A 19,362-nucleotide genomic window follows, 5' to 3' on the forward strand; every position below is an offset into this window, starting at 1 on the left:
AATGTAAATGTCCGTGCGACGTGTGAAGCATTTTGATAGCTGCTGCTCTTGTTCAGCCGAAACACTCCGTTGTGAGCGATATACCCCATGCTGAAAATGTCTTCATTTTCGCCAGGAATATCGCGTTTACGAACATATCTTAGCAAAGACAGGCGATTAACTCCGTTCATTTCTTTAGCTCTCGGCAAAGAACTCCCACGTTTCACTTCTTTGTGACCGTATTCATTTTAAAATATGTCCCCACTATCCTCTTTTAGTCTTTTTTACGCATATTGCGGGCCACTAACACAAAAACTTCTTTAACTAGTGTCACAGCCGTACCCAGGAAAAATGTCACAACCGTACCCACAGCACTCTTTCACAAAAAAAACAAACAAAATAATTTACCAACAAAGTAATCGCTGCTATTGAACCAATAAGATCCTAATCATATCGAGATAAAAGCACTTAAAATTTCAATGCCTTTGAGGATTTTTCCGAATCATCTCCAATACTTAACTCGCCATAACACGCTAGCAAGGAATAGTAAATGGAATTCTGCGTCTGTTTTATGTTTCAGCGGGTTACAACTGGAAAGTAGAATACCCGCTTCCGAGGACGAAATCCCGAATGGAGGCATCACGGGGAAGGTTGAGGAGGTGGAAAGACGTAAAAGAAAAAAATGAGCGATCAGTCGAGGCCAGAGGTGGCGCGGGAGGGTAGCGCACGCAGTTAATGATTAAGTCGCGGTCTGTGGAGTCTGAGGTCGTGGAGGCGCAGCGGGAAAGGTGAAGAGAAGGACCGACAGAGTGGAAACTGTGTGAATGCGAATAGATCTGGAGGGCAAGTCCCCCTCGATGAAATATCCAATGGGAAAGGAAACTCCTTTGACTTTGGAATTATCGTATCATGATGACGCCAAAGTATTGATTCTGATCATCCCCCTGACAAAGTGTACGATTACGATTAAATGTGGAATAAGTTTTATTTTAGACCGATGAAAAAAATCAATTTTCCTACCTTTTTCAATGAGAATTGTTACCTAATAAATTGTCCACTAACAATTTATTTGTTTAATATTACTAATAAATGCTTTTATTTTTTTTAAATAAATATGTTTGTCTTCCTGGAGTTCCTTCATTTTTTTATGAAAGTTGCAATCGGGAATAGCATTGGCTGCCTCGAATTCACTAACTTACCAGGAAAATAGCAACATATTTATGAATCGGTTATATCAGAACCCTATTTGGAACACTTTGTGCTTGGAATGTTTTGAACGCAATTTCGTGTTTGGCAGAAATTTTGTACAAAATACCCGCAAAAAAATTATTTCGAATGCTAACTTTGATGCGTTCATTTTTAATCGAAGTCTGTTTTGTTTCATAGTAATTTTCATAATTTCTTTGCTGAATTTGAACGCCAGAATACTCTCTGTCTATGACGAAATTAAAAAAGGTATGCTACTATTGCTTTATCCTCAATTCAATTTTATTGTCAATTGCTCTATCCTCAACCAAGTAAACTATTTTTTTTTAAGGAGAAGTGCTTAGCATAATATTAGAATGGGAATTTGAACCTTTAAAAAAATCATCAAAGTCAACATTTCTCTGATTGAAATTCTCTCAGCTTACGAATATTATTTTTTGATCTTCCACAATCGCATTTTTGATAATTTATTGACTTTTCGGGAGAGTGACAAGTAGTTATGTTCTTCGGACAATATTAGCCAATTACGTTAAATTCAAAGGTCGTTCTAAACTATAACAGATTGAAAAGCCCATTTATTTTTATCAAGATGATTGAGACTAATAAATAACGCAGAAGTTCTTTCCGCACAAAATAAGCCATTCGGATTGTAAGATTATAACTTCTGTTTCATTAACACTAAATAGTGAAGTGAAATTGAATATGTTCCAATTTAACTCGGTAACGTAATAAAAATAAATACTCATGTTTTAAAACAAACGAATAGCTTAAGCGCTCAATGTAATTCGACGATATCACTACTGATTGAACAGTAATACAAAGTTTATTTAAGAGAAACCCTGTGAAAAAATGCGAGGATTTTCCATAAAATGCTACTTATTACCATGCCATGAAAAATTAAAGTAAGATTATCCACCTTGTAAGAAAAACACGAGTAACGAAAACGAACATAATAGCAATTATTAATGAGCGCATTCATTTAATAATAAAAATAATATTTAAACTTCACTGCATGATTTGAGGAAATCAAATAATTGAAGGAATTTTTAAAAAACATTCAAATAAATTCAAACATTGCCATCTAATCTAGGGCTGAGTTCACTCAATGAAAGCACTAAACGCTTCACTACATTCAGCTCAGGCAGATAGGGTACACATGATACAACAACAAGGACGCATTGTCTCCCCGACAGCCTTGTTTGAAGAAATCGCCACAGAAGTATGTACTTCTTAAAATAAAAATTACCAATATCTCGATCCCCGGCTTCGCGATACTCAAGTGAAAAATCCTATACAAATACGAAAGAATAATCAAACTCAACAACGAATTTTTCATTTATTTTCCATGTAACAGCCACCTATTTAATGACATGCTTTTGCCTATTTACCGACATACCACGATTTTTAAGTTATTCCTCAATTACTTTCTCCACTCTAAATTTCAGAACATAAGAGATACCCACATGAGAAATTTAATAATAATACAAGCAAGAAAATAGTGTCCTGAGATGGCCGTTACGTTTTTTGACAACAATATCTGGTGCACAGCATCAAGGGAGGATGCTACGTCGTTGGGTTGCTATGGATTTTCCGAAGTTAATTTTACAGCGCGCCGGGGACCTCCACCTGTCGGATCTCCTTTAAAGAAATCCCGATGGCCTGACTACATAATGTGACCCGACACATGTGGCGACAGTATGCGAAAGCATCCTTCGTCGATAAGCCGCTGGGGAAAGCGTCATCCTACACTGATGAAATTTCAATATCGTCCTTCTTCTATACCTCAGCTCAACGTCTCCAGTTCGGAGAAGGTATTTCCACAAAATGAGACGCAGTAGCTAACTCCACCGCGGGTAAATTTCCCGTTTCAGCCATCATGAAAACTGCCACATTCTTTCATTACTTTTACAGACAATAATAAATAATAACGACAATCCAAAATTTTCTTTAGAGTTAAATAACTAAATGAACTCATGCACGTCAAATAAAACATGAAAAAATATTGTAAGTAGCAGAGAAGAAGAATATTCATACAAATTAAAGTGTGAACAGAAGCACCTTCATCCTCCAATAGGAAAGAATAATTGAAGTAAGAATGAAGAAGCGGACGGCGATTTCGTTTGGAGCGAAGAAACTACCGTATTGGAGTCATATTAAGTGATGAAAACAAATGTAATCCTGATCCATAACTTTCAAATTGCATTAAATAGAAGCTGAAACTTGACTTCATAGAACGACATGAAATCATAATGGGCCCTTGTGATTTTTAACATGTTTTTATCGCTTCTCATTATTCGTCAAAAATTCCATCGTTTACACACATGAGTACTCTGATTTTGGAATTTTATATCTCGCCTCAGACATCAATATCTTCCTCAAAAATTTCAAGATAACCAATCAGTTACTCCATAACATCCGATAGCCGCTCTTGGTCGTATTTGCATATGTGTGGAAATATCTAATTATTTTTCATTAATTTTTTACAACGCCTATTTTAATGTAGCTTTACCACACTGGTTTCAAAACAAAGGCCGCGTCACTTCAAATGGAAATATTCACTGAGCTAGGAGGACAAAAAATTAGAAAATATTCCCAACGAACGATCCTAGCGCCAGGAGATATAGACAGAACACATGCTCACTTTAACACCAATACATCTTCCGGTGCCGTAACTAATACCCCTCACCTTTTACACTCCTCCAAAAAAAAGAAACAATTCACAAACACACCGGAGGGTCACTCGTGAAAGCTGACCGTTTTTTTTTCCCCTGCATTCGCGTGCCGCTTGACTAAATTCCCCTTTTTGTGTCTCTTTGCCGTGCGAAGGGAGCGGCGGCGGCGGTGGCGCCGGAGGCAGGGGAGGATCGCTGAGGGAGCGGCACCGTCCCGGCTCCGCGGAGAGGCAGCCGCGGCGCTTCTCGGCGCACATCGTGGCGCGGCGCGAGTCCATGATGGAGCGGGGCGGCGGAATGCCGTTCGGCGTGATGGACGCGGCCATCCGCCGGCCGTCGCTCGCCTCGGTCGCCGAGAGGGGGAACTGGGGCAGTCGGTGGGAGTTCCTCCTCTCCTGCGTCGGACTCTCCGTCGGCATCGGAAACGTGTGGAGATTCCCGTACCTCGCCTACCAGAACGGCGGAGGTGAGTACCACACCACCCCACTCCTCCTTAACCATTTCTTTTGCGTCACGACGGCTGGGGCAATAGGACAAGACCTTGCACCTTGGTAGAAGTAAAACAATTTCCAATATGTAGCACGAAATATCGAGAGGAAATGTTATTGAAAGTTGTTAAAACTTTCACGGTCCATATGCTGTCATTAAATAAAACCTTCTAGTTAACCTGAGTCTAGTGGCTCAAAAGTCAACGTTTCTTCCCCCCTACCGAGTATATCTTCAGGACTGTGTGATTATTAGACAAATGCGACACATTAATCCTGAAAAAGTCCCCGGCAGAAAAGAATAAACGGCTTTTAAGCCACTAGATGCGGGTTAATACCAAAGTTTTATTAATCAACAATCGAGAGAAAATTCTTTGCTTCATAGGAAATGGGTTTCATTTCATTAGAAAGAGTAACTTCCAGGTGTTGCAATCAATAGATAGAATTTGTTAATTTTCCTCACCTAGTCATGACGAATCTCGTAACAAGACATCAGCTAACATCCGGTCAACTCGGCTCGGTTGGCTCAACTCGGTGAAAAAATCCATAAGAAATCACTATGATCAATTTCCAATTAGCATAAAGGTTTACTCGCAGAAGATAGCGACACCTACATTCTACCCGCCCGAACTTATCCTAATACGAGGGACATCAAACACCGTTTCTGTCCATAAAGAAGTGCAAAGAATGAAGGCTCAGATTCGCTTCGGGAACGTGGGGTAAGTTATGTTGATAATATGGAAGGACTTTCTGTCGGAAGGTGCTCCGAGGCCCCGAGCTCAGTCACCGTTGATTAAACTCGGAGGTTGTTTGGGCCTCAAAGCTAAAACATATACATTGAAATGAGAAAGTGAACATACGACTTCAGTATAACCTTGATCACCCCCATTTACCTCATTCATACCATCAGGACTTCATACGACAGATTTAATTATAAATCGAAGACAAATATAAAAGAGTAATTTTTTATATTTCCACTAACCACCTCAAGAACATCCATGTCCTCTAGTGTTTACCCCAGTACTGGCGTAACTTGGTGAAAGTTTTTCATCGCATCATCACTGAATATGTTCATTCGATCATGTTTTGTGTTTATGTAGCCATATTTTAAGTGAAGTACGTAGTTCATGCGTACTATACGTAAAGTGATTAAAACTTTATGTCAATGAAAATCTATCATAGTTTATTGTTATGCAGTTTTGCACCGAGTTAAGTTTCGTGTTGGCCGATGTCTCGTTACCAGATTCGTCTTAACTAGGTTAGGAATTTTGCCAATCGTCCACTTTATCCAATATTTTAAAAAATAACTCAAGTAAATTAGCTGTAATTATACCAGTCAGGGAAAATGGGAAATGAATGAGAATGAAGAAAGTGGAATAAAGAAGTATTAGAAATGGTGGGCGTGGAGAGTGTAAGATGGAAAAATGTAACTTGGGCGAGGGAGGGGAGGGAAAAAAAAGGATTTGCACATGGAAAAGGATTTGTTGACAGAATGCGACATACCTTTATAGTGAACTTAAGAGAGAGATTCAATCTGGCCTGGCTCAGCTAATTCGCAAAACGCTCCTTGCACACCTACCTTAACCATTATAATTTTTTTTTAGAATTATGTATTTCTTCTTTATGACTTTACAATGCGATAGTAAAATCAATTTCGGTCCAGCTTAGCCTCGAAAATTGACTTGATATCTTGTGCCTCGATACATCCTACAAGCAGCATTGCTCGTTTTTTATAGTAAAAACGTTTTCTAAATTTTTTTTAGTTACAAGAAACATCAGAAAATTAACATCATAGGAAATTACAAAAACATTAACAAAAAATATGATTAAAAAACCAAGATCATAGTTTCACGGTTCTATAAAAAATTATCTCATAAAAGCTTTAAAAAAATCTCCTCAATAGAATGAGCAAGAATCTCTTAAGGTTATAAAATTTTATTACATGAAAACTTTTCGTAAAACATTTTTTTGGTCTCCCAAGCTTATGCACTGTAACACCGCTGATAATAAACCAAGTTTACTCTTAGATTAAGGATTAGTAGAAAGCGGGTGACGTTACTACATTGGTTCCAGCATACCTCGAACGTCTCAATGGTAACGTGCGCACTGTTTCACGTGATTTGCATACGATTACCGAAATAAAGAACGATTGCTGTGCATTTGGGTAAAATAAAAATCATCCAAGGGAGCTTCAGCGATATTACATTGGTCATTAAAGCTAAAATATTTCAATATGTACTATTTAATTTTCAATAGTCTACAATTTTCCTACTTGGCTCATTGTTGTGTACATTTCCCACATCACGTGATACATATGAAGGGTACTCGTCCTCACTGAGGATGCTTAAAATAAAAATTTGATTGATTAAAAATGCTTGGTATATCGAGAACTCTGCTCCCCTGATCAGTGAGATGTTTTCCCATTTTAAATTAAATATTGTCTCTTAATGCAATAGCTTGTTTTGCAAGATTGTACACTTTCCCGGCGAACAATATGTATAAACTCTTCTCGGGATACCGCGCGGGTAGGATTTTGTAAGAGCGCCGACGTTTCGGGTACCGACTCGTTACCCATTCTCAGTAGCCGTGATAATAATAATAAACTTCCCTTTCCTGGCATGACTTACTGCAGTCGCTATATTAAATACGCATCACCTCAGCGAACACTGCCTATGCTTCCGGATATTTTCGGCTTAGATGAGTTCAAGGTTTCGCTCCTTGTGAAAGACAGCATTGGTACTAATTTTATACCTCGCTGGACGTTAAAATTACAATATAAATGGAAATTGAAAAACTACATATTTATTTCACTCATGACAGCTTTCTGTATCCGAATTTCCTTCCCTCGTGACCGAATCCAATTTTGTGAGAGAGCCCTTATTTTAACCATCCGTCGCGAGAAAATCATCTGGCGTTTTAAAAAATGTTTCTCGCATCACTAAGCGGCATAGTCTCTCTCACTACCATTTATTTACGATGTGAACTCTCCAGCCATTCTACTATTATGCTATAGCTTCGAGCCTCTCCAGGGGAAATTTAACGAATTCGGTTCTTTGAAGCTCATTGCGCCCGAACTTGCCACCATTTTAAGATTTGTATGATCAGTAAAATAAATTAACATTTATATAACTTTCAGAATAAAAATACACTTTTCAACAATACAGTAAAGCGCATTTAAAAATGAATTCCATATTGATGCTAAAAACCCTAATTAGCGCGAAATTGAGAAATGTTAGGAATATCTTAAATTTATAGATTTTAAGTATATGATATTACGCACCAATATCTGTCGACACAGATGGTGCTACGACAAATGATCATTGTTGTGATCAACCTGTTTACACATGAATACGGCAATCAACAGATGTGGTTAAATTGACTGCAAGACAAACTAGGCTGCTTAGAGATAATTTACCATCAGTGCTTCTTTGCTGAAGTGAAAACGTATCATGAACATTTCGTTGAAGCGTAAATTATTAAATAAGTTAACCTCACAATATCATGACTCTTTTAGTGACCAAAGTTAACCACGGTGACTAAAAAATATATGCATCGCTATTATTTTCCTAGGTTACTAATCCTCCCCTAAGGCCATTTTACACGAGGAAAGTCATTGCGCAATCTGATTTATGTTCGAAGGCGCAGTCAAAATTACGTCCTGTAAAGCGGAGAATTGCTAAAACGCATGTGAGAATGTATGGATGCCAGACATCAAAATAGCCCCTGTTCTGATTCCGAGCTCGCATTGTCACAATTTCAAAAATATGTTCAATGCTAACCTGCGCAATGACGTGCCCCGTGTAAGGCGGTCTTTAGACAAGGATGAACTTGACTGAACTTTCAATTTACATCATACTGTACACACCGAAAAGCAGTGGACTACTTCCAAAATGACTATTAGAAAGAAGTCATACATGCTGGTGCAGGAAAAGTAGAGGCTTAATCCATCGTAGCAATCACACTTCTTAACTAGTACTTACAATGCCGGCAGCTGCAACGTTTATCTTATTATGTGAAATGTGAGAGTTGCAAATCCAGGATCTAAAATGTATAATTAATTTGAATATGACGATCATTCACGGGAAACAATATAGCTGATCATCACTTTCATTAACACCGGACCGATACCCGTTTTATCCTCTTTTTTGGCGCTTTCAACTAGTTTAACCGATAATTTGAAGGTTTTACAATACCTCGCTTACTTTAGACCGCTTTAGACCGACCAAAAACTAGGAACTATTGTAAGAGAGGCATTAGCATTCTCTAACTCTGAACGCAAAACGAAATAACTATGCCTGCAACTTGAGCTACTGTTATTTCAAACAATCAGGATGACGAATTAAAAGAATAATGCCGTTAATTTTTTATTCCAAACGAATATTTTATATCCTTACGGAGATCGAAGATACAGCGCTTAAAAATCCCCTAAAATTAAAAGAATATGATCATTTTGCTTGCAAAAGAACATTCAATATATTTGATTGAAGCTTCGCGAGAAGTTTAAGACGGTATACAAAACTCGAGGCACATCTTCCGGCGCAGTATAGCTCCATAGTAACACGTCTTATCACGGGAATAAGACATAATATCGCCCTATCTGACTTTCATGTTAGTGTGCATCCTAAAAAAACTCTGATGATCGCTATCATATTGCAATGGAAATCACCAACAGAGGATTTTAGAAAATACTTTATTCGACACATTTTAGAGCAAAATGCACCGTCAGGAAAGTGGGATTCTCGTTCTGGTAACACCTTTCCGGCCTGAAATTCTCCTGTTCAAGAGTTGGTACGCAGTATAGAGCTTATTTACTTTAGGATACTAAATTTCATCTAATTCCGCGATATATTTTATGAATGATAATTACTTAAACTGATACTTTGCAAATGGCCAACGTTTCCTCTCCTATGCCGGAGAAATCATCTGGACTAGTGACCTTTATTGAAAAATTAGCGAAAAATGACTTCCAGTCATTTCTAATAAAAAAAACGCTGAGAAAACTCTGCCAGAACCCTTCACCTCTAAATTGATGCTCAATAAAGGCAGTACAGGCAGTTAGTCCTGATGAGATCTACGGCAAACGTTGAGGAAACGTCTAGAAGAAACGTTGGCCATTTAAAAATGTAACGTGAGTTACCCCAAAAGACATTATTATTGACGAACATGACAATGTTCCACTAAAATAATAATCACCTAGAGAAAGCAATATGCTTTCCGGGAGGATTGGATAAATGTGGGGGGAGACCAACCAAGGGGGTATTTTCTCGATTTTGGCATCAACTCTCACAACAATGGACTCTGATCACAGGAAAGAGGGAAAACTACCAACTTCTGATCGAGGGTGGTAACAGAGGATCCCAGATGTAACTCACTTAAACGAGTTAACGAATGAATCCCAGGGAGACCAATTTCCATCCTTAATAAAAGGGGACGACCCGAAAATTCCCGAATGGCTCTTGAGGGATACATGTTCCGGCTCGGCGTGAATGATGTATTCTGAGTGTGCACATTCCAGATTTTGAGATGCGGGCGTAGCAGACCGAATTCTGGTACGTGTCCAGGATTTGGAGGAGTGCGATTCAACAGGTCCCCTTGATAAAATACGTGATATCTCTGGAATTTCACAGTAAAATATCCACCGAGATCAGAATCTACAGGTTGCGACTCCTTAAATGATCAATTTAAAGCGTGACATTTGAACAGAAAAAAGCTCTTCACGGGTACGCCTTGCCCGTATTCCTACGGGTAGTGTTTTATTGGTGCTGGCTCAGTTAACTCGCCAAAACTTTCGAAATTTAGATATTTCGATTATTAGTTCATTGGAAAAGGTCATTTTTAAAGAAAAAACGCTCTTTTAATCTCAAAAGTACAGCGCAAATACGGGATGCCATTCCTAGCAGCTCTGTAATATGCATTAAATGTATTCCGGATCCACTGACGCTGGTGAGCGCAAAGCTTATGCAAATGAATTATGCCATTTTTTTACAAATCACCAAAAGGCAATTTTTCACAGCAAAGTCAAAATCTAGGAATAGAGTTTCTATTTTCTTGCTTCTGAAAGTAGGACAGAATGTGAACATAGTCTAAAATACAACTCGCATGTTTTACTATGTCCCAAAGTAAAATAAAGCATGTCAAAATTAAGGGGATAGCTCCAACTGCTTAACATATAACTTTTAGCAAACTTGAATCCAGCAACAGTTTCAATGAGACAAGGAAGGCGAACTTTAAAAACCCATGGATTCTTTGTTTCTGTTTTTACCACACTGAAGGAAAACTACAACTGACTGTGCTAAAAAGCATTTTTGACATGAGAAAATCTACAATAATATTTTGAACACTAATTATATTGATACTAATGTAAATCTCAGTTTTATAACTGATAACTTCAGGCTTTACTTTGAGAAACCTCTCTATAAAAAAATTAAACTATATAAGGGTCACTATTATTTTACGACCCGGGTTTCGTAACGAGATTACATCTTCAGGTGACTGAACTTACATGCATCTTATCTTTATAATTGTAGCTGAAAAAAATGTTTAAGGATGCAATGCGAAGTTTGATCAAAAGTTTGAAATACAATTTTGATTATGATTTATTGTCTTAGATTGGTAATGATTTTTCCTCTTAGAGTCCTTCCCTCTTCTCATTTCATAACTGAGCATAAACCTCCACATACAGATTTAAAAATAGAATTTTCCATATTGTAGGATTTAAAAAAATTACCATGGCAGTAAGAAGAGGGAAAATTTTAGGGGTAAAAAATGTCAGAAAAAATTGGCAATAAACATGAGAATTTTCAGCCCAGAACTGCCAATCATCACCCCACCGGGAAATAATGATCTTTTCAATTTGTTATCAACGTCACTAAAAGGTCAATATCATTACGTTTTTTGTAGCTTTGCTCCATTCTAGGTTTTATTTCCAAAATAGTAGAGCAGCTCTCCGTGCAAAATAATCACTCCTCGGATGTAATCATTCTCTTCATTACGTCCGGCATGTCATATATTTCCACCCACACCAACTGAACAAATTCCCTCGATACTCGTTCAAAAACCCCGTTCCAAGTTGGCAGTTCTTTTAGCTGGCCCTTTATTGACGTAAGTATGAATATAATAAGATGGCTAGTCAACTCTTTCATTCAATTGGCTGTAAAACAGGAGATAAATTATAGTATTTGTTTTGCATAGATAAAAATATAAGTCATTCCGTAAACAAAATATTGAAAATAATCAGAGACGCTTAATACATAGAAAATGCATCTGAGGCACCATTTTCATATATTTTATTGATGCTGTACTAAAATATATTGAACCCTAATTACATATTAACTATGAGTGGTACTAGTGATCAAAAACATTTCTCTGCAATAAATTGGCAATTTAACTACCGTATTAACTACCTCTTAAAGTCCTTATTTTATGAGATGATTTCACATGGCTTGAATAGCTATCAAATGAACGGCGCGGCATTAACAATCGGTCAACAAATTGTCAAATACAAATCACTTCTCACTGTATTTCACACGACGGAATTGCTATAAAACATCGGCAATACTGATATTGAGATAAAATGAGAGCAGAAAATCAGTCTAGAAAACTTCAATCCCCACTCAATGCTTAATAAATGCCTATCATAACGTATATTTACCAAAATAAATGCGTAAACTGTTTAAAACCAACTAATTCACATTTATCCCGCGGACAATGAAATTATTTCTTGTGGGCACACAGTTAATAGCAAGTAAATATGAAAAGTATATTTAATACAAAAATAGATAAGAAATAGGGACCTTATGCAATCCAATGCCAATTAACAAGGCGAGTCATGCCATGCTTAATTCACGGTCGCGATTAATGCCACACTCAGGGTTTTAAAAACAATGATCGAGGCCAAGAAAATTTATTACTAAGACATTCAACTACATAGCTATTCAGCTATCTGAGAGTTATAATGATAAGAGGTTTCTCAGGCACTCGCCGAAGTTCCCTAGCATATCATACCAATCTATCCTCCCGCACATTTTTCCTTATTACCACTATCCTAACCTCTTGGACACATTAAAGACGTTATTCAACATTTACTACCTCGTCTTCAACGACATCGTATTCCTCCACGGAAAACTGCCTCCATCTTTTCGCGAAGGGTAATATTGTCCGCCCATTCAAAAGAAAAGGAAAAGAATGACTCTAAACGACGGCTCGGGATATGTGTTTGTAGTAAAGGAAGGCTTCCTGACTCTCTTATCGCACCCGTGAGCAGCCCAATATGCGCTAACTGTTATTGCCTTGAAAGCTGCTACTTTGCCTCCCATTGACGCTCCCGAAAAATATCACGCATTCACAGGATATGGATAATAACTCGTGAAATGTCCCCAGTCATTTTTGAAAAGAAAATTTTTTTACTCCTTTACAAAGGATTCCACCGGGGCATTGACAAAAGATCCAACCTACACCGCATTAAAACTGTACATCGCGAATCGCGTTCTTATGATCCTTGTATAATTAACACAACGTTTTGACGAGGCAAGAAAGCTTGTGCATGCCAATAAATGAGAAACCTCTTCTTGTTCTGGTCGCCTAATTGCACGAGAAAATTACGGATGCATAAAATTGAACGCACACGTTCGGTTCTCCACTTTCAAAGCAGGAGTAGCGAAAAATAACACGAAGTCGAAATGAATAAATGAAATGCGTAACAGATGAATCACACCGCAAATTACTCGTTTTTCTTGATTATTTTTTTAATTAACGCAATTGAGGTCATTTACGTCACTAATACGGAATGGGTAAATTAAAAATGGTCGTTTTAGTACGACGAATGTACGGCGAGAGTAATAAACACCATCAAAATATTTGCGTTACTGAGAGGAAATAAATATGCGGAGCCATTCGACGGACGCGGTGCTCTTCACATAGCACTCAAGTTGCATCTACCGCAGACATTCGAGCCCAACTATGTACAACGAGCCCTATACGTTAACTATGCATTGCTATTTCAAGCTATAAACCATATCCTGCACTATGATTCAGCTCGGATGTTTGCTTGCAGATAATTAACTGAACGATAATACGTTTTTTACGTAAAATATATTTTAGCAAACCCTAATTCCAGACATCAGAAAATATTTCTTCATAAAAGAGAATTTTTTCTTAAGCAAATGCAGCTGTAATAGATGAATGAATAAAAGCTGATATTTTGGGATTTTATTTCAAAAATGAACTCTCTAACACAAATGTCAACCAATCGAGGATAAATTTTACTCCGGACTAAGCCACTAGGCCATAGTCCATGCGTGCCTTTCACTCATTCAAGAAATGGGGTGGACTCCAGGAGAAATAAAAATAGAATCCTCGAATTTCAAGGATTTTTTTTATTGTTTCCCGAAGGGCATTATCCCTGGGACCCTTAAGCAGCAAACGTTCTATCTACTAAACCCACACGCACCAGAAGATTAAAGAAATCAAACGCATTGTACGCTGAACTGAAGAGCGCAAGCGCAGCCTAGATAACGATGAATTGATCGTGAGTCAGAGTGGAAGTCCTGACAGTGGCCAACAGCCCATTATTTAGTAAAATTTTCAAGGTAAATGCTCATAATATATTCAAATGAGTATCTGAGAAATCCCTCTCCATACATAATAACTGTACGCCAAGCTTGATTTCAAGCTGCAACAAATAGATTTTTTACTGATATAAAAATATTAATTTAGACAATTGTGGAATCCAATTCAGTTTTGATTCCGTAGCTAAGTTTGCTGAGGATTTCCGCTAAGCAAAGGTAGAAACAGTTTTTTTATCACCCCAACCCTTTATAATCTCCAGTTTAACGTCACGAGGAGGCAGGTACATAGTGTTCTTGAGGGTTTCCTCGAATGATTGGCAAACTAAACCAAACCCTCAAAAACTTTAAAAAATAAATTTAAAAAAGACGTAATTTAAACTAAAGTAAAAAACGCATCAATTTTTTAATTTTGAAACAACTAAGAGACCTGTCCGATACCTCAGCAAGATGATGATGGGCGAAAATAAGTTGTTGGGTCCTTGGACAAGGGAGTCGCAGTTCCGGCAGTTAGTAGGTGGGCCCATTTCCCTGGAATCGCCGCAACCCTCCCCCGGTCAACCCTCCATCCCTGAGAGGATACTTGACGGTGGGTGTGCGCGCTCGACTGTTCCTGAACCCTTTCGGTGGACCCTGCTCCACCCCATCCCTCGGCACACCCTAAAGCAGCACAAGGGTTTCAAGATGAGAGGGTGGCCCTAAAAGTGAGCCTCCAGGGCCGCCGCAGCCACCCCTTCGAGGGGATTTGCGTCTTCCCTAACAGTTCCCTTGTTCCACTTCCCCACTCCCAACCATCTGACCCAGATAAAAAAATATTTTCGAAAATTTTCCGATTACAGGCCTTACAAATTTTCGTACGAAATCGTTCGATCTCATCGAAGGGAATTTGATGCCGAAAGTGGTTATCATCCTCAGTTGAGACTTTAAAGAATAGCCATGAAATGAGACATTTTATCCACAAACGAGGCAATTAAAAACACATTTAACATAATGGGCTGAAAATCGACGTCCATTACCTCAGAAAGACCCACTATCGATTTGAAGATTGAATTTCAGGTACGGGTGAACGGCGTAGTCTGCAGTAAACCTTCGGGCTAGCAACATCTTCTTACCTCATTAAATCCATTTGAATGCCTTCAATTTCCCATTTATCAGAAAAATGGTCCATCGGAGGAGATCGTTTAAGAAAGTAAGACCAAAATGAGGAGTGAGGTGAACTGTATTTCTAATAAGAAGCGATGGAGATAAAAACAGAAAATATCGATGGGATATGCGACGGGAAACAATATTTACTAAAACCTGCTAAAAATGAGTCCTTGAAGGAGTTAGTAAGGAAGATTAAGGAAATCACGGTACGATGTAGTGATGGAGTAGGTTAGATGCACAGACGGCATTAGATACGATCAAGTGGAGTGTACAGATAGCGTGATGAATTTCTGGTGTAAGGAAGTCTTATATTTGATGCGTGGTGATTGACGAATGAAATGGCAATTAAGTGGAAAATCCTAACAATAAATTATGAATTATGATATAGCTTCGCATATCCAGTTTTTCTAAGTAATTCACTCCTCCTTCAACGATATTTAACCTGAACGTGAAAAGTCGACTATGCTGGCGGTGGGGTACAGTCCTCGCCAGCTAATACAGATGTTTCAGGTTCGATTCTCGCCTGAGTGGGTTTTTAAATACTTATAATATGGGTGTGTAGAGTTCTTAGAGAGAGAGAGAGAGCTTTTTCTAGAGAAAAAGAGTTAGCATTCCGGAAAATTTAGAATAGTTTAACTCTCATGATTCTTTTACATCAGAATGACTTGCAATTTTCCACTGTAATAAAAAAATTTCATCATGACGAGTTTTGATAAGCTAAAACATTTTTGATGCTATCGAATCTTTCTAGTCTTCTCACTCAAAAATGATACGATTTAACGGAACTAGTCCTCATTTAATTGTTTTGTAAAAGTGGATAGTTGCAAATCATTCCTTTGCACGTGATATAGCAACTGCACTTCATCAACCTTAGCACCTTAACTATATCTTTCGACTCTCTTATAAATATAATATTTTTGCCCCAACCTTTCGTCACCCTTCTTCGATCAACTCATGCCTCCACTACCCTTAGGTGCACAATTAACCCTTTCCAACCCAGAACTGCTTCTGGGAGAAATCAAATTTCAACATTTTTCACTATGGAAACTTGGAAATTTTGCTCTCAATCACCATCATCGTGGCAGCTAAATATCTCGTCATTGCAGTTTACATCACAAAATAATGCGCAGTTTAGATATTTCCTAAACTGAGCAGAAAATTTACACAATGTTTATGTTGCTTAGAAGCAACATAGGGCTATAAAGGGTTAATATCCATATCCGCTTCCTCTCCGTCTCATCCAACGATTTTCTCTCGATACCCACACACCCACCATTTCAAGCACTTCTTCGTTTTTCTCCCATCTAGCTCAACTCCTTCTACCCCTCATATGCCCACATTTCGAAAGCCGACGGCCTCCCTTACTCAAGGTCCACAGGTCCCTGAGTCTCAATGCCACTACACCAATTCGCTATACACAGGTGGAGAGCTCGGGATCCATTGAAGCAGCAATACGCGGCGAGGCCACATCTCTCTCTCGCATTGATTAAAATTCTTAATATACAACGTGAGCCCATTTTGTTCCACTCATCCCGGGCTCTCCTCCTTTCATGCGAGGCGACGTGAAAGGCCTCAAAGCGGAGAATCAGCGTCGCAGGTTAATTTGCATGCTATTCCTTGTGAAGCACCTGACTGCATCCACTCCAACGGCTACGACCTTGGACCACGCTAACATGCTCGGATGAACACACGACCTGCCGCTGTACCCACTACACACACACACACACACACACACCTATCTCTCCCTCTCTCTCTCTCATCCCTTTCCTTCCCCTTCCAGGAGTCGACATCATCTCTTCGAAACCCCAGCCCGTTTTCCGTTTGCCCCAACTCACCCCTCATAATTCACGCGCGGGGGACAGACAGAGCCCCCGCCGGCAACAATGGGAACCCACATCAGAGCAGCCGTCTCCAAAATAAATGCGAAGGGACGTCGTCTCAAAAGGTGAAAGAAGTAATTATAGTAGCCCATAACTTCTTGACTTCAACAACGTAAGGAAACTACGATTTATATCAGCTTCGAATGTGAAGACTGAATTTAAACAATATGGCAAGTTATTTTTAGAAAGCGCTACAATTATAGTGTACTTCATGATGCACGACAACTTACAAGGTGAGAAAAACATCTTTACGATGAATACAAGTACAGGGAAAATTTAGCCTGCACCCGTTAAATTACTATCTCTCATTTCACGTTTTCATGCTGGCATTGGGCTTTGGATATTCTCGCTTAGAATCAACTAAAGGAGAACTGCATTTAAGTTTGCAATTTTAGTATATCTGTACACGTTTAAAACTGAATAATTAAAGATAGATGTTACCCTCTCACCCATATGATGAGAAAATGCGACAGGACAAAAACCTATGTAAGAACGAAGGTTTTAGAATGTTATCTGAACTTTTTTATTTGAAGTTGGCATCATCAGCTTTCAAAAATGATCAAGCAGAACCACCTGATGGTCATTTGAAAAATTATTCAAAACCAATGACATCTAACACTGATGTTGGATAGGTGTTACCACTCACCGACCTAAATTTCTGCCAATTCCCTCGATTATTTCCACAGATATTATGACTAAGTAATTTATTGTAATGCGGTTAGTTGAGAGTAGGAATTACGAAAATTACGACCGAACTTACTTTGGATAACCAAATTGAAAGAAATAAAGTGAAGTAGAGGCCCAGTGGACATCATCAACGAACAAAAATTGTTCATGAATAAAACCGTTTACTTAGCACATTTTTCAAGGTTAAAGTAACGTTGAACTACGTACTATACTTTAATTGAATACATAATGTAAAACAAAGGATATTTGGAATAAAGTCACGCCACTTTAGGGATAAAGAGTATGATATTTTGTGCAAACTTTAAAGTCTCCACAGATCTTGGTTCGAATACAAATTCAGGCGACTGTTTTTTCCCTGGAAGAATAAAGCAACACTGATGTGGGGTCAGCTCGGAAGAATATTAGGTATTATTTTAAATTATTTTAAAGATATTATTTAATTATAATAAATTATTTAGGTTATTATTTCCATTAAAAAATATATTAGAAAATCACTGAACTTTCCTGCATTTTTTACCATACTCAATGCACTACAAATTGCTTATTTATCTTCGGTGAAGGATTTTTATACACAATAGCAGGTTTTTATAAAATTATTTTCGTTAAAAATTTTAAAATACATATCTCATGAGCCTCATAACGCTCACATCGAGAATACCTAAGGAGTGGATTTTTTTCAATAAGTTCAACGTTTAAAAAAGTGGCGTGGTAAAGACAGCCTTCTCTCAAACTATCATAGTTCATGAGTACTTCGATACGCTAGAAAACTTGTTGCGACATTTTACGGGAAACAAACGCATTTACGTCGGTATTTTTAATTGTAACGCTAAGTAGATATAGAACTTTCATGGCATAAAAACTCATGAAAATAAATTCAACCCCTGAGTTAACCCATTGACAGAGAGGTTTAAATATACACAGCAATAAATGAATGTGTCAACGAAAATATTTAGATAAAACTAAACATCCGAATTTCCCACCGTAAATTTACAAGAGCAGAGTTTTTGTCGTCGTATTTTTTTATTTTTCATTGAGATTACGGACATTTGAACTCACCGGTAGCATAATCTTCTATGGGTATTAATTTTAAAATGTACATAAATCATACCTACTCCAGCGCATCCACAACAATCAATTGGCCTATAAAAATACTAATTCCGCACTGACAACAACCCTAAAGTTGAATTCTTTTGTTTAAAATAAACACAACTATATTTTCGTGTGATTTTTAAAATGTATACGGCTATAAGATGTCACTGAAAAATGCGAATTCCATGATGTGTCGTAATGATACTATTGTGCGAAAGGTTGTACAGAGCCAGAATAAATTCTTAGCCAATTACGACAGGATCATATTTTACGGTGACTTACTCGCTGGGGGAATACAATGATTCTGTTTACCTCGATATGATTTTCAAAGCGCAGCTATTTATCTGAATGAAAGCGCAATTGTTTCACATGAAAGCGAATTCAAGCACAGATGATAATCTTCACTCCACGTTGAAACCTAATTAGCACAGTTAAATGCCTTAGCTTCACACGCTACGATATATTCAAGGCATTTGATAAGCGACATCCATTGACACGCATTTCAACCAAGCGAAAAGCAGCGAGGTGAACCTTATTCAAAAATGCATGTAAATACAAGCGGAACTGATTAATTGAAACTTTAAGTGGTATAAATGCATTTTTCGCAAAATCAGTGCGAAGAATGAAAAGCTAAAACACAAATACTACCAACATA

General features: G+C 38.0%; 1 protein-coding gene across 2 annotated transcripts in view; it reads left to right on the forward strand.

Moving 5' to 3' along the window:
- The window catches only part of LOC124159521 (sodium-dependent proline transporter-like), a 242,252-nt gene that overhangs the window by 176,548 nt on the left and 46,342 nt on the right, over positions 1–19,362 (forward strand). For both annotated transcript variants that reach the window (XM_046535385.1, XM_046535386.1), the window contains one exon: positions 4,012–4,323. In XM_046535385.1, the coding sequence (XP_046391341.1) occupies positions 4,012–4,323 (312 nt within the window). The remainder of the gene's footprint in view (positions 1–4,011; positions 4,324–19,362) is intronic.

This window comes from Ischnura elegans, chromosome 5 (genome assembly GCF_921293095.1).
Source record: "Ischnura elegans chromosome 5, ioIscEleg1.1, whole genome shotgun sequence".
In the NCBI taxonomy this organism is placed as follows: Eukaryota; Metazoa; Arthropoda; class Insecta; order Odonata; family Coenagrionidae; genus Ischnura; species Ischnura elegans.